Below are 14,519 nucleotides of genomic sequence, written 5' to 3'. Positions count from 1 at the left end.
AACATTTTGTAAACAATTAAAGGGTAATGGAATCTAATGGTGAGTAACAGATCTTAAAGATTTTAAAAGGCAAAAAATACTACTGCTGTGCTGCATTTTGATCACAAAACTTTGCTTTTGATAGGTGTGAGATGGATATAAAAAACCCATCACCACCTAACATAGATAGGCAAGATGTGCATATGGCCATGTTTCCTGGTTTCCTTTTCTTTCATACTGATAAGCAGTAATTACCGTATTTTTCGCCCCATAGGGTGCACCGGCCCATAGGACGCACCTAGTTTTTTTGGGGTGAGATAAAGAAAAAAATATTATTTCCCCCCCAGGTGCGGGGCTGGGGCGGGGAAAGCCCGAGCTTCGCCCGATCACAGCCCCCAGAACAGGCTGCTATCCACAAGCCGTGGGAGAGCTGCGCGACTTCGCACAGCTCTCCCACGGCTAGCGGATAGCTTCCTGAAGCCTGGAGAGCGAGAGGGGTCGGTGCGCACTGACCCCCCTCGCTCTCCAGGCTTCAGTGAAAGCCTGCATTCGCCCCATAGGACGCACACACATTTCCCCTTCATTTTTGGAGGGGGGAAAGTGCATCCTATAGGGCGAAAAATACGGTATATTTAATTATTTAATTATATTTAACTTAATTTAAAATAAATGTGTAACTTACTTTTATTTTATTTTATTTTATTTTATTTTATTACTGCCACACAGTGTAGCATAACATAACAAATCGAACTGGTTTCTGGGTCAACAGAGATTATCACCTTGTCCCCACTGCATGAACAAAAAGGGAAGAAGGGTGTAAAAGCATTCACAAAACTTGGGACTTTCACTTGGCTCAACTCTAGAAAATATTGACTGACAGCTGCTGCAATCCCAGTCTGGGAAGCGGAGAAAGTACTAGCAATAATTATTTGGGAACATCTTGCTCAACATTGCTAGCAGCCAATATCCACTTATCTGAGAATAACCCCCACGGGACTCATGTATAGCCTTGTGCTATAAGCTATACATAGCCAAAGAGAGACAAAGGGTAAAGGAATTATCTAAACATTATTCAGTAAACTGAATGTGAACTGCAGTGTATTCAAGAATACAACAAAATATACAATCTGGAATAGCAACATGTGCTTTAAAGTTTTCTTGTATATTATTACAAGAAAATTACCGCTCTCTATGTGATGGTCTGCCTCCATCAGACTCATAGTTATTTTGGTATTTGGAAGCAGGGTTAGCTTTGCGCAATTCAGCATTTATGGAAGGATGTAAAAATTATTAATCTAGCCCCCAAATGCACAACTGTTACCAGGCCTGCTGCAATAGGACCTGTCACTCTTCACTAGCCCTATGTCTCACTAATTTCTGGCTGCCATTTGCTGCCACATGGCTCTAGGGCCTGTTCCAGCTAGCTATATTGTATTTCAGATCAAGGCTAGTCATAATTTTCTGTGAGTCCTTCCTCTGCATTTAACCTTCTTGCTTTCCACTTGAAAGCAAAGGAACAGGCTCAGCACTAAGTGGGATAGTGCTGGCTGGTGCTGATGGGAGCTGCAGTCCAAAACAGCAGGAGGGTGCCAGGTTGGCGAAAGCAGGGTCAATTGATTGGAAACATTTACAGTTGTTCAAACATCAGCAAACAAAAGCTATTTGCAATCACTGCAGCAATACTGATAAGGGGAATGATTTGCACAGAATAACTTCAGCAGTTGAGGTCAAGTCCATAATGCATTTGAACAGACTGATATTAAGCAAATGCTACTTTTATAGCTGCAAAAAAAATGTTCCTTCTGTGCATTTGCTAACTAGACTGTGGGTGGGAGTTAGCATAGTCACACTGACAAAACAATGAAGGCTAGATTTCCTTAACTGATAGGCGCTCAGATGCAAGTCATAGTTTGTTTTTTTCACAGCCTGCTGAGAACTGACTTGGCACTCAGCTCTTGGAGACACCCTGCATGGCACTGCTCTCTGACTGATGCACAGGCTGCAATACTATTTCATGCCAAAGCAAGCACAGACATCCATTTAGTGTCCCTTTCTGACTTCGCCAGATAACAGATGCAGAAACCTACCTTGTATCATTTTTTTAAAAAATCCATAACCTCAGTTATTTTCTGAGGAAACTGTTTTCCAGACTCCCTCACCCCACCCCAGTGTCAAGAAGCTAATAACAAAATATTCAGGAAAAGCCTGCTCGAGACAGGATGTTTCTTTTTCAATGCTCCAACACTGTCTTTCTCCTTATGCCAAATAAAACCCCAGTTCTTTCTCCCATCCCCCACTTATATCTGAGCTCCTTCATACCCAGATCCTTTTAAAAACTTAAGCAGCTCGAATGGCACAACAGCATGAAATGCTGCACACAACACGGTGAATGACACAAATTGTGTAAAGTTGTTCCAACTTCTTAAGTCTATTTGCTAGCCTAATGTTTGATGGTTGGACAGCGTTCTCGAAGCTACAAACATGAGTCTGACCAGACTGCGGGAGGCAGTGGAAGATAGGAGTGCCTGGTGTCCTCTGGTCCATGGGGTCACGAAGAGTCGGACATGACTAAACGACTAAACAACAACAACAACGTTTGACTTAACAGTATACAGAGTGGCGTAGTAGTTAGAGAAAGAGGAACTAACATTGGCCCTCCAGATGTTGTTGGTCTCCCATTAGCTTTAACCAGAATATCCAATGGTTAAGGGTGATGGGAGTTAGCTGCCCTTGAGTTAAGAGAGATGAGCTCGGACCTCGGATATCTAGGTTCAAATCCTCACAGTCACAAAGCTCATTGGTTGGGTTGAGTTTGCCCCAGTCCCATTCTCTCAACCTAAACTACTTCACAGAACTATTGTGAAGATAAAGGAAGGGGTGGGAGGAAGACCAGCTTTTGATTAAATGAACAGCAGATACTTACTGTGCTGGTTAATCAGCATGCGGAACGAGATGCGGTTGGTGTAGAACCTATCTAGGAAATACTGGATGTTACTGCTGACAAAAGGGTCAAAGCCATATTTTTCTTTGTATTCAATCACTCCTTGGGCCATGGTAGGAACAACATCATTGTGCCTGTTCCTGACTTTAATTAAGACATCTAAAAAGCTGGAGAGAGAGAAATCAGAAACAAGATGTGACAGTTAGCTACAAAATCTGCATCTTAGATGACACCATTAAAATTCATTCAGAACACAAAACTTTCAGTACCATCACATTGTACTAAAATATTTGGCTGCAGATGAATATTAGATTGGCTATTTCATATCATCATTTGAACATCTGCCTTCCTCACCTCTGCAACTCATGGCCTCAATCACCTGTCCACTTTCCTTCCAATCTTCCCTTTTCAAAGATCACCTCTTGCATTCATATTCTTTTGAACTATTCCCTGTTCCAATCTGCATTAGGCCCCTATGCTTTTCTGGGTTTTAAGGCCTTCTCATTCCCCTTTACCTACTTCTTTTTTAAGCCCTTCTGCAGACTGACTTTTCATCTGCCCCGCCCCTCTATAGCATTAGAACAGTTCATCCAATCACTACCCAGAGCCTTTAGCACAATATACCTTAGTACATCACATTGCAGATAGCATGCCAGAAAGTTTTATGTATTCCAAGAAAGCCAATCTGTTCATCAAGACCTGTTTAGAGCCACATGTGCATATTTTAAATTGTGCCGCTGCTAAATGTTTTGCTCATGCAAGTCAAAACAAAATAAAATAGCTATTCATGCCTCATAGTTGCACCACCAACATTCTTCACTTTGTGTAAGGAGCTGGAAAAATGGGAGAGAGATGTTTCAAAACATATAATCTGATTAAACCTCCCAGATCCAGAAGGACTCCAAAAGAGCAGCTGCTGAAGTTTGACTGTTTCCAAATTTGGCAGCATACAATAAAGTTATGATGGTTATGTTTAAGACCAAGGGACAAATGAAGCACAAATTTCTCTTAATATCATTATAGTTGGGGGGCCCTCTTCATTTTCTTGAAACTATTGGAGGCCATCAAGTTTGGGTTTGTTGCAGAAGTAATTCTGCCTGATCTTCTATACCAACTAATCTTACACTAGTAGGCTGGGCCCCACAAGTGCATCACACTCTGCAGTGCTGTGCAGTGGGTATGGAACTAGAGTGGTCCAGGTCAGGGTAGTCATACACTCTCAGTCTAATTACATTGCTGATCTCTCACAACTCATAAATCTACCTTTCATTTTCAGAACTAACCATGGCTAGCAATCTTTCTGCCCCAGTAATGCTTGCTAATCACCATTAGCTCAAACCATCTACTTCTATTTTTTTTTAAAAAAAATATTTATTAAATTTTTTGAATACAAATGCATAAATAATAAACAACATTACTTGTATCATAACATAATTTCATCACTTCTTTGGACTCCCTCACGTCTCCCGCTCCCACTTACATCGTTAAAAAGTTTTTTCAAGCAAATTATCATCTTGTTTACAATCTTATATCCGCTCATTTAAATACAGTCTAACAGTTCTCCAAAAGGTTTATATTTTCCTTAGTCTCACTTATCATCGAATTCAAATCTAATTTAGTGGTGGACAGTTATTTTGATCTAACATCCTTCTTAACATTCAACCAAATTACAATATTTTTGTAAATAAATCTTAAATTTCTTCCAGTCTTCTTCAATCCTCTCTTCTCCCAGGTCTCGGATTCTGCCAGTCATCTCGGCCAGTTGCATATAGTCCATCAGCTGCATCTGCCATTCTTCCAGTGTGGGTAGATCTTGAGTTTTCCAGTTCTTAGCGATGAGTATCCTTGCTGCCGTTGTTGCATACATAAAAAATGTTCGGTCCTTCTTTAGCACCTTCTGACCGACAATACCCAGAAGGAAGGCCTCTGGTTTCTTGGTGAAGGTATACTTAAATACCTTTTTCAACTCATTATATATCATTTCCCAGAAGGCCTTCACTTTAGGGCAAGTCCACCAGAGGTGAAAGAATGTTCCTTCACTTTCTTTACATTTCCAGCATTTATTTTCAGACAAATGGTATATTTTGGCAAGTTTAACTGGGGTCATGTACCATCTATATATCATTTTCATTACATTTTCCTTCAGAGCATTACATGCAGTGAAGTTCAGTCAAACCATCTACTTCTAAACACGACAACAAACTGTGGTTTGGCTTTAACCATGACTAGCGAAAATACTAGTGCAGACATTATAGTTAGCTTTGAAAATCGAAGGCGGTATACAAATAACATGTAAAAATGAGAGGCCTGCAGTAAGGGATACTGTCAAATAAATAATACTTATTTGTGCCATAAAAGCGAATGAAAGACTAAATATACTGGATAAAGATTAACTACTGTTTATCAACAAGCAATTGTTTGAGCTGTAACTAACTGAGCATAAACAGCTGAAAACAAAACACCAGTTGATATTTGAAGTATCAGAAATTCACGTTTTCTTCCACTTTTATAATTTACAACACAACTATTTACTTAACATGATAAATGCATGAAAAAAAGAATAACAAAAGGAGAGAGTTATGTTCAATTCCATCTATAATACTAAGCCAACCTTTTTATAAGTAACATAAAGAACAGAAGGACACTATTTTACATATTAAATTGATCACAGTAGAACACACATAGCTCATTTAGGGAGGAAATACATAGAACATTAGGCCATCTATATAAAGATAGCAGGTGATCAATTAGTAAAAACTAGCATGGAACTCTTTCAAGAAGAAGAGATCTGAAAACAGAAACATGCTGTTTCCAAGTACCATAAAAATGTTCAATTTTTTAAAGTTAAAGTGCATACAAGCATATTTAACTGCTATTACTACTTAAGGTTCCATACAAATATACCTGTAAACAGCAGCAGGTGCAAGTTTTATTTATTTCTTCCTCCCACCAGCACCTTAAAGGTCAAAGACATAGCTTATGAATCCAGTGCTGATTGCCTTTTCATCTTCATAACCCCCATCCCCCCCTGTTGAATCCCCGTTGAATCAGGTGGGCTGTCTGTTTTAGTTTCTTTCTTAAGTACTTTCCATGTTTATGGAGTCAAAACTTTCGTTTCCCACTTTTTGCAATTATAAAGTGTAAAATTCACACTGTTCAAACAGCTGTTTTACATTGCAAAATAATACTCAGATGACAAGGGTTGGATCCATGAGCCAGCCAACAAGCACTGTGCATAGCCCTGCTCCAAGAACATTGGAAAATGTCTTCTGGACTGAAAGAAGTGTCAATTAGCATTGCACAAATCCAACTTCTGTTACAAACTAGAAAACAAATTTCATCCAAAACTGATCCAGGGGAGAAGACTAAACATCTAGCCAACATGTGGTACACACACTACCAGAGTGGACTCACATCTAAAATTATCTATGGCTGTACACACCCCAACGTTCATTTAGCACTGGTACTGTTAGAAGTTGTACGACACAGATTATAAAACTACTGAAGGTTTGGCTGTTCATCTAATCCATAATTATGGTGAGGGGGACAAGAGGGATTAATGAGTACATAATGATTAAAAAGTAGGGAGTATTAAATAGGAACCACATTTGACTATACTCTCAAATACCCAAGACAGTAATAATAAACACAAGATTCATTGCTTGTGCCACACAATCCAGTCCTTGGCTAAGCAATCAGCATTAGAATCTCAGCCTTTTTCTTTTCAACAGGAACTACACTTGAAAGTGGGGCAGATTGTGTGCTATGTATTTCTTTCCTCTTCCTGTTACCAAGGAAAAACAGGAAGGTGCAAAAATCGAAATCTGTACAAATCTGCTTAAATTCATAGGTCTTCTCAGCAAGAATACCTGAAATCTAGCCTCCCAAGTGAAGCAGCATGGTTTCCTTTTGCAGGTCCAACTTGGAAGTGCTACCCTCATTTCCAATAATTACAAGTTTGAATATTCTAGTGACAATACTAAATATTTGCAAGGGGGGTTGGAATATGCTTGAGTCTATTATCTAAGTTACTTCCATTAACTATGCAAATTCCCACCCACATTTTTACCAGTTTTTCCCATTTTTCTTGTATCGGGAAGTTTTGCTAGTCTAGAGAGCTGCCATGATGTAAATATAACCTTTCCTATCAAGTAATAAAATCATGTCCATTTTCCTTGCAGGTACTTTTCTAACATACATTTCTGATTGTGAAAGAGTGCTCCTTTTTAAAAGGTATCTTACTTGCCATTTTCGTGTCTAATCAGCAATGCTTAAGTACCTCCGCAAATTCCTCATGCAGTTTTCAAATGATCCATTACTCTAAAAATAATAACTGAGAAATCTGAACAGTAACAACCTAATCCCAAACCTCAAAACCTTCAAATTGCACAAGGAGGGTTTTAACCTACTCACCTGGCTTGCTGATTGGACAAGCACTCCTTCTTGAAAATTATTTAATGCTTAAAAGCTTCAGCTAGATTAGATCCTGCTGATTCTATGAGGATCTGAGAGTTAAGGCCAGGAGAAGTCCATTTCTCTACTTCGCTGCTTCAAATGAAAAAAGAATTCCCTTTTTTTGTTCATGAGATCTAAGTATTAAAGGGCATCCTACTCCTCTAACATGTAGAGAAGTGGCAAATAAAGATACAATATAACAAAATAAAGTTTGCTTTCCTGATTTTTGCTCTGTATTATATAGACTACCTTCTAAGAAAGGCTAAGAAAAACACTCTCTTTTAGTAGTGGGAAAAATGGGTTTATTTTCAGGACTCCATTTCAACTTCAAGTATCATCAATGCGAATTTGTGCCATTTTATTCCTACATGTCCGCATATGATCCGCCTGGGTGTCACACTGTCTCTAAACATAACCTTATTGTTTACCTTGACCTTTTGGTTATTTTGTGAACCATACCTGTCCAATTAGATGACAGGGCATGGCTTTGAAGTTCATCATATCTGATGTTAGATGACACAGAAGAAAATAAAATATTATTTGTGAACTATATATACTCTGAAATATGGATTCTGCACAGTGTCAGATTTATGTATAAGCTAAACAACCTATAGCCTAGTGCCCCACTCTCTTGGGGACCCCCAAAAAATTTAAAGAAAAAAAATCTGGATGTACATTTCCAAAATGCAAGATAAAAAACAAATAAAATAAAACCTACATACAGCAACAGTGTTTTGTGTTGTGTAGTCTCCTATGATGTAAGCAATGGGCCCCGTCTGCTAGCCTGCTCCCTGAAATATCACTGGTTTGCTCATTTCTATATAAAGTGTGCCTACATTCTGCATGGACTGGTTGCACGGCAATATGTGCAAATGGCTTTAGATACCTATTAGGTCAATAAATCACCATATAGCATATATTCAACACAAAAAAATTATTGTAGACAAAGGACAGCTGGACATATAAAGGGCCCCATTACCTTCAGTAGCTTAGGGCCTCATCAAACCTAAATCCGGCCCAGATTCTGCACTTGTTCAGAGCCCCAAAGCTAATACTCTCATCATCTCCACAAAATAAAACCAATATTTTCCACTGCTTTTCAAAGACACAAATCCATTTCTTATGGGACTCCTGGTGTAATCTTATTTATCTCAGGAAATACACTCTCTCTCTTAAAGTCACTTTGCCAATTTAGCTGTACAAGCAATTGCAGAAGATGACTTCCAAGATGCATCCGGCTGAATATACAGTGCATTTCCTTTAGAAACAATGGCAGAATTTTCCTCTTTTTTTTTATTAAGGGGAGGTTACAACTTAACATTTTGCCTTCACCTTAAACTACAGCAGGCTGGAAATAACAAACAGATACATGATCAGTTCATTAGTATATACAATACAGCATTATTAAGAAACTAAAAGTCTTTTTCAATATAGTTATTTGTTCTAATAAAAAAAAAGTTTTCATGAAACAACAGCAAACTTTGTGAACTAAAATTCTGATTTCATCTACATTATGGCAGAAGATCATTATACTGCTTCCACAGAGTTGATTTGTTTGAAACAGCAGTCACTTACTTATCTAAAACATGTGGATCTTCAGGACTTTTATTTTCATATTCTAAAAGTTCAAGAAAGCTCTGCATATACCTGAAACACATAGGAAGAGCAAAATTAATGTAAAACCACCTAGCAAAAAAGCAAGAGATAAGCTAGAATCTTAACTAATAATGACTTGAAACACTGGAAGGCATTAGAACCTACAAAAATTGTCAACTAAAGAATGTTAGGTTAAAATATCTTTGAAATATGATGCAGATATTGTAAATTTTGTCCAGCAAAAATTAAGTAAATTAAAGGATTACTATTTAAATACTTGAACCAACTGATTCAGATTTCAATTTATTCACTTGTACTTAAAAGTATTTTAGACATAGACCTGACACCAGAAACCATTTGAAAGTGGAAAACTGTAGAGTTATTTATAACATATGCACTGTGTAGAAAACAATGTAGATATTGTTTCATATAGCAGGAAATTCTGCAGTTAATGCAAATCTTCTAAACCTGGAACGCTCCTCCAAGTCCCACCTCTCCTCTTTTATCAGAGCTTTGAAACTTACTGTTCTGCAGGACTTTTTATAATTGACTTCTGCTGCTTTTATCCTAGATTATTTGGGTTTGCAAGACATATTTTATCTTACTTTTAAGATTTGATTTTGTAAGCCACTATTGCTACAAAACAAAACATCTATTAAAGCAATAAAAATAAGCTTATAGTTTTCCACTCTTCTCAGTACAGTAAAGGGAAAACATTTTACATATTTTTATAGCATCTCTGCAAAAGCACATATCCCATTTAAGAAACAGACCAGGTTTAGCATCAAACTAACCTCAAATGCACTAGGTTTTCATCGCACAACTTTTAATACCATCTCTAACCAAAAAGAAGGGACGCAGGTGGCGCTGTGGGTTAAAGCCTCAGTGCCTAGGACTTGCCGATCGAAAGGTCGGCGGTTCGAATCCCTGCGGCGGGGTGCGCTCCCACTGCTCGGTCCCAGCGCCTGCCAACCTAGCAGTTCGAAAGCACCTCCGGGTGCAAGTAGATAAATAGGGACCGCTTACCAGCGGGAAGGTAAACGGCGTTTCCGTGTGCAGCTCTGGCTCGCCAGAGCAGCGATGTCATGCTGGCCACGTGACCCGGAAGTGTCTCCGGACAGCGCTGGCCCCTGGCCTCTTGAGTGAGATGGGCGCACAACCCCAGAGTCTGTCAAGACTGGCCCGTACGGGCAGGGGTACCTTTACCTTTACCTTTTAACCAAAAAGAAGCATTGGTATAATCCTATCTATACATGTCTAATTAGAAAAAAGTTCCACCAAGTTTAGTGAAACATACTTTCAGTTAAATGTGCGTAGGACTGGTGCCTAAGTAGGTGAAACCGCATTTGTTCACATTAATCCCCATTAACGTCTCACCCATTTCTCCCTTCTCTCTCTAGAGTTTTTTAGATGTAGCTTGTTAACAACACTTCCCCCTGCCACCATAGGTCTTCTTCATGGCCCAAAGAACTTCATGTACTGCAAAAACAAGTTACTCAAAAATATTCTTATACACACACACACACACCAAATTTAAATTTATTCTTAATGATGTCATTTTTGCTATCCCAGAACTCATGAAAGCGGAGGTGGAACATGTGAATTGAGAGAAAGGAAGAGAATTTGGAGCATGCAGATGGAGGGAAGAGAAATTAGAGCTTGTGGGTAAGGATGAAGTGGAATGTACAAGGTAGAGGAAGAGCCAAGGTATGTAGAATATGGAGCAGAAACCCAACCATTGAATTCTTATATGTAAGCTTGCTACACTTGCCTGAGCTGGACAGCTAGATTATTTTGCTTGTAAAATTCACCATGTTTGGTTCATATAGCTTTGTTGCCTGTTCTCTATACCTACCAGCTTTGGACTAGCTTAACTGAAGGTCTATTCAGCAAGTTGTCCGGCAGCAAGTTGACTTCTCTCATAGTGTTAGCAAGCCGCACAGGAAGTTCTTTCCGCAGGAACATATATGATGTTTTCTCACATGCATTATCACGTCCTATGGTTGAAAAGACAAACAGAATTTAGTTCCTCCACTCCCTCATTCTTCAGACATTCTTAGAAAATGTAAACATGATGTAAAGAAAAAAAATCCTTTATTTAGCCAGACGCTAGGTTTTGAGTGCAAGTTTCCTTCATGTTTATTAAATCTGAATTCAATACACAAACTACTTAACACCCACAGTAACCGCCAACACCAGCCTGATTGCACTAATCGAAGTGCATACCTGTATCTATCTTCTTATTATTTACCTAACTGTAAGCTAAACCGTGTCAAAAGACCTAAAGATGGAAGCACATTTGGCAATCATATATACATCTTTTCAAAATACTTTTGCATATAGTACATAAGTAAACTGAGTAACGAGATTGAATCCAATACTTTGGATTAATGTTCTTTTTAAAAAAATGGGGGGTGGGTTGGTGGTTCTAAATGATGCATTAGTATTTTTATTATTCTTAAACATTTATTTGATTCAATTCTCTTTGGTATTTGGAGCATTTTAGGAAGAGGCAGACCTATCTTTTTCCACTCACCTTTCTAACACAGTGGTGGGTTAGTGTCATAACATATGTGTTTGTATATGTATCTCTGCATGCTCTGCTATAGAATAGATGTTTTGTGCTGAGTTCGAGGGTGAGCATGGCAGAGAAAAGAAACACTGGGCAGTGTCCTGGTACGCTTAGGCACACTGGTCCAATTAAAATGTATGAAACTAATGGGCTTAACTGCGACCTTCATGCTCAGTGTTTTTAATGGGACTTTGGTGTGCTTGGCTTTGACCTCATTGCACCCTTACAGTACACTCCTATACAGACCTACGGTACTCATAAGTGGGGCTTATGCTCCGATAGGTGAGTCGGGATTGCAACCTTCAATCTATACACATTCAAATTAACAGAAAGTTGGTAAAGGTTTATTCATTGTTACTTAGTAGAGCAACTTGGATGTTCTAGACAGTAGCCAACAGCCAGACATCAAGGCTTCAGACTAGAGACTATACATATTTTCATTCCTCTCACCCCCTCCCTAAGAGTAGACAACTCCACAGTAATATTCAAAAAGGCCAGGTAAACTCACAGACCTGTGTTTTACCTGTAATGAGCTGTCAGTATTCCACTTTAGGCAAGAGAAAGATTGCAAATGTGTTAGTCATGGTCACAAAAGACAACCGCCTGCAAAATGAACAAGTGCTGCAAGGTACTGATTAAGTTATGTTCATGCAGCCCAGGAAATAATGTTAAAAGCATTGCTATGCATATAATAACTAAGATTTGCAATTTGAAAAATCCTTAAGTGTAGTGCAACTGGCACAATCAAGGTCATACTTTTTAAGGCAGTCCCATTATAATCAGTTCAACAGCACATCATTCAGCATCTATTCGCAGATAATGTACATTGGCAGGATACAGCCCAATCAGATTCCACCCCCCTTAAGTACTTAGTTTTTCTCACTCCTTTAAGGCACGCCTGACAATGGCTTGTTATAGCTTAGTAATTTTTTGTTTTAGATATGATCCTGCAAGTATTTATCGATGTATGTCTTTGCCTGTTCATCTGCATGCATGTACTTTTTTTTGGTAGATATATTTTTGTCAAGAATTGGAAAATGACAGCCATTATCTGTCACATAATTAATCTGTAAAAACTGTTTAGGACCACTAGAACAATCTGCAATCATTTATTTTTGCTTTACTAGCACAACTGACTTGGGACTCAACCAGCTATTCATCTGGTTAGACTGACCATTTCTGGCTACCACAAAGTGTCAAATTTTCATTCTATTTATTATTACAAGCATAGGTCAGAAGATGCTGATTCTTCTCTACCAGAATTTCAAGTCTTCCAAACTTCAAGAAGTAATCTACCACCACCAAGGCAAAATCACTGTTGAGGACACAAGAGACATTGGCACTGAATCATCAAGGTTGGCTCAGACTGTGTGCGCATCACAAACAGTATCCATTAATATCTGCTGGCAACCACTACTCTCTATAATAGCCAGGAAAGGTCTCATGGAATCACTTGCAAAAGTGAATCTCCCCTTGCTTCCTTAACTGTCTAAAAGCATCACACCAGTACCAATGTTAAGTACCAATGTTAATGCTAACCTGTCTTCCCTCTTAACAAGGATTTGAACCCATGGATTAAAACTGGTTACCAAACCCTTGTTAAAAGGGAACTAGCTAATACTAATGTAATGCTCTCCTGTTGTTAGGATTCATGGGGAAATATAGGGAGACTTTGCTCCTGAAAGGAGCTATATGACCCCTTCCACTTCTACTTAATTTCACCATGGTTAAGGGATCCAAGCTGATAAGCCTGCACTAGTCCAAAGTGATTAAGACAACACTAAAAAATTGGTATAAAAAAGGAAGATTGTTGAGCAAATTATTCTAGTTACAGTTGTAGTTACATAAGCCTTATTTTTATTTATTTTGTTCACCTTTTCTATTTAGTCTGTGCTATAGAGTTCTGCACAACTTTAAATGGAACTGCTCTCAAGAACATATGAGAACATAACAGTGAGTGACTTATAGATAGACTCCTAACTGAAATAAACAGAGTCAAAAATAGCCCCTAGCTGAACTCTATTAAACAGCCAGTTTACACCCTTCAATGTGAGAACTTATGCCCTGTAGTTACAGATTCAGTTAACCAGTTGCAGGTGGTTCGTTTTTTTAAGCTGTTCAAAAAGAAACCAAGTAAAAATATAACCTAAAGTAACCTGGAGCAAGACGTGAGATGGCACAACATTTCTGCCCCATCTGCCTTCTCACTAAGCAGTACACAACTGGATGGAAAGTTATCTACCATCCTGCATGTACTTGAGGCTTAACTACATGTTATCAATGAGATCTATGACTGGATCTTCCAATACAGGTACTGTTATTTTTACTCTGAAGGAGCCATGGGGGGAAGCCTTCAAATGGGAATATAGCAACTTCAGAGGAGGGAGCAAAATTTTAAATCAGGAAAACTGTGTATGGGAAAGAAAAAAATCACCCCCTTACCTCTCTGATCGAACTTTGCCCCAGATAAAAGTAAAAATAAAGAAGTTCAGCGATCCAGTCACAGAGATCCTTCTTAATGTGTAACTTATTCCTAACAATAAATTGTCTCACATGCTTCTTTATGAAGAGTCTGCATAATTTTTCCACCTTTGGCCCTCCAGATGTTGCTGGCCTACAACTTCCATCATGCTTGCTGTGGCTGAGGGGAGTTGTGGTTCAGAAACATCTAGGGCCAAAGGCTCTCCATACCTGCTTTGTAGGTCAGCCTATGTGCCCCTCTTGCCCGGTAATGCTGTCTGCTCCTACGATGGCTGTCCTCCAGATGTTTTAGAACTGCATGCAGCTGTACTAGCAGGGGCTGAGATGGTAAACCATGGTTTGTTCATATTAACTTTTGCTTGTTTTCATATCTAGTTCAAACCTGCCCCAGCCAACTAAGCATGGTTTCTTTAAGGCCAACACAGTTGGACCCATAGTTTTAAAGGTTGTGAATCTCAGCTTGCATTAATCATTATGTCCAAACTCAGTAACCTG

The 14,519-nt window shown here is 38.8% G+C and overlaps 1 protein-coding gene across 1 annotated transcript in view; it reads right to left on the bottom strand.

Annotated features, from left to right (window-relative positions):
• The window catches only part of PDK3 (pyruvate dehydrogenase kinase 3), a 40,953-nt gene that overhangs the window by 14,325 nt on the left and 12,109 nt on the right, over window positions 1-14,519 (bottom strand). Inside the window, exons 2-4 of the mRNA XM_083734500.1 lie at window positions 10,827-10,968; window positions 8,951-9,022; window positions 2,903-3,087 (exon numbers count right to left, since the gene is read on the bottom strand). Coding sequence (XP_083590626.1) covers window positions 2,903-3,087; window positions 8,951-9,022; window positions 10,827-10,968 — 399 coding nt within the window. The remainder of the gene's footprint in view (window positions 1-2,902; window positions 3,088-8,950; window positions 9,023-10,826; window positions 10,969-14,519) is intronic.

This window comes from Podarcis gaigeae (genome assembly GCF_964106915.1).
Source record: "Podarcis gaigeae genome assembly, chromosome: 4".
Taxonomy (NCBI): Eukaryota; Metazoa; Chordata; class Lepidosauria; order Squamata; family Lacertidae; genus Podarcis; species Podarcis gaigeae.
The sequence above is the reverse complement of the archived record's forward strand: the minus strand, read 5'-3'. Positions and strand labels throughout refer to the sequence as shown.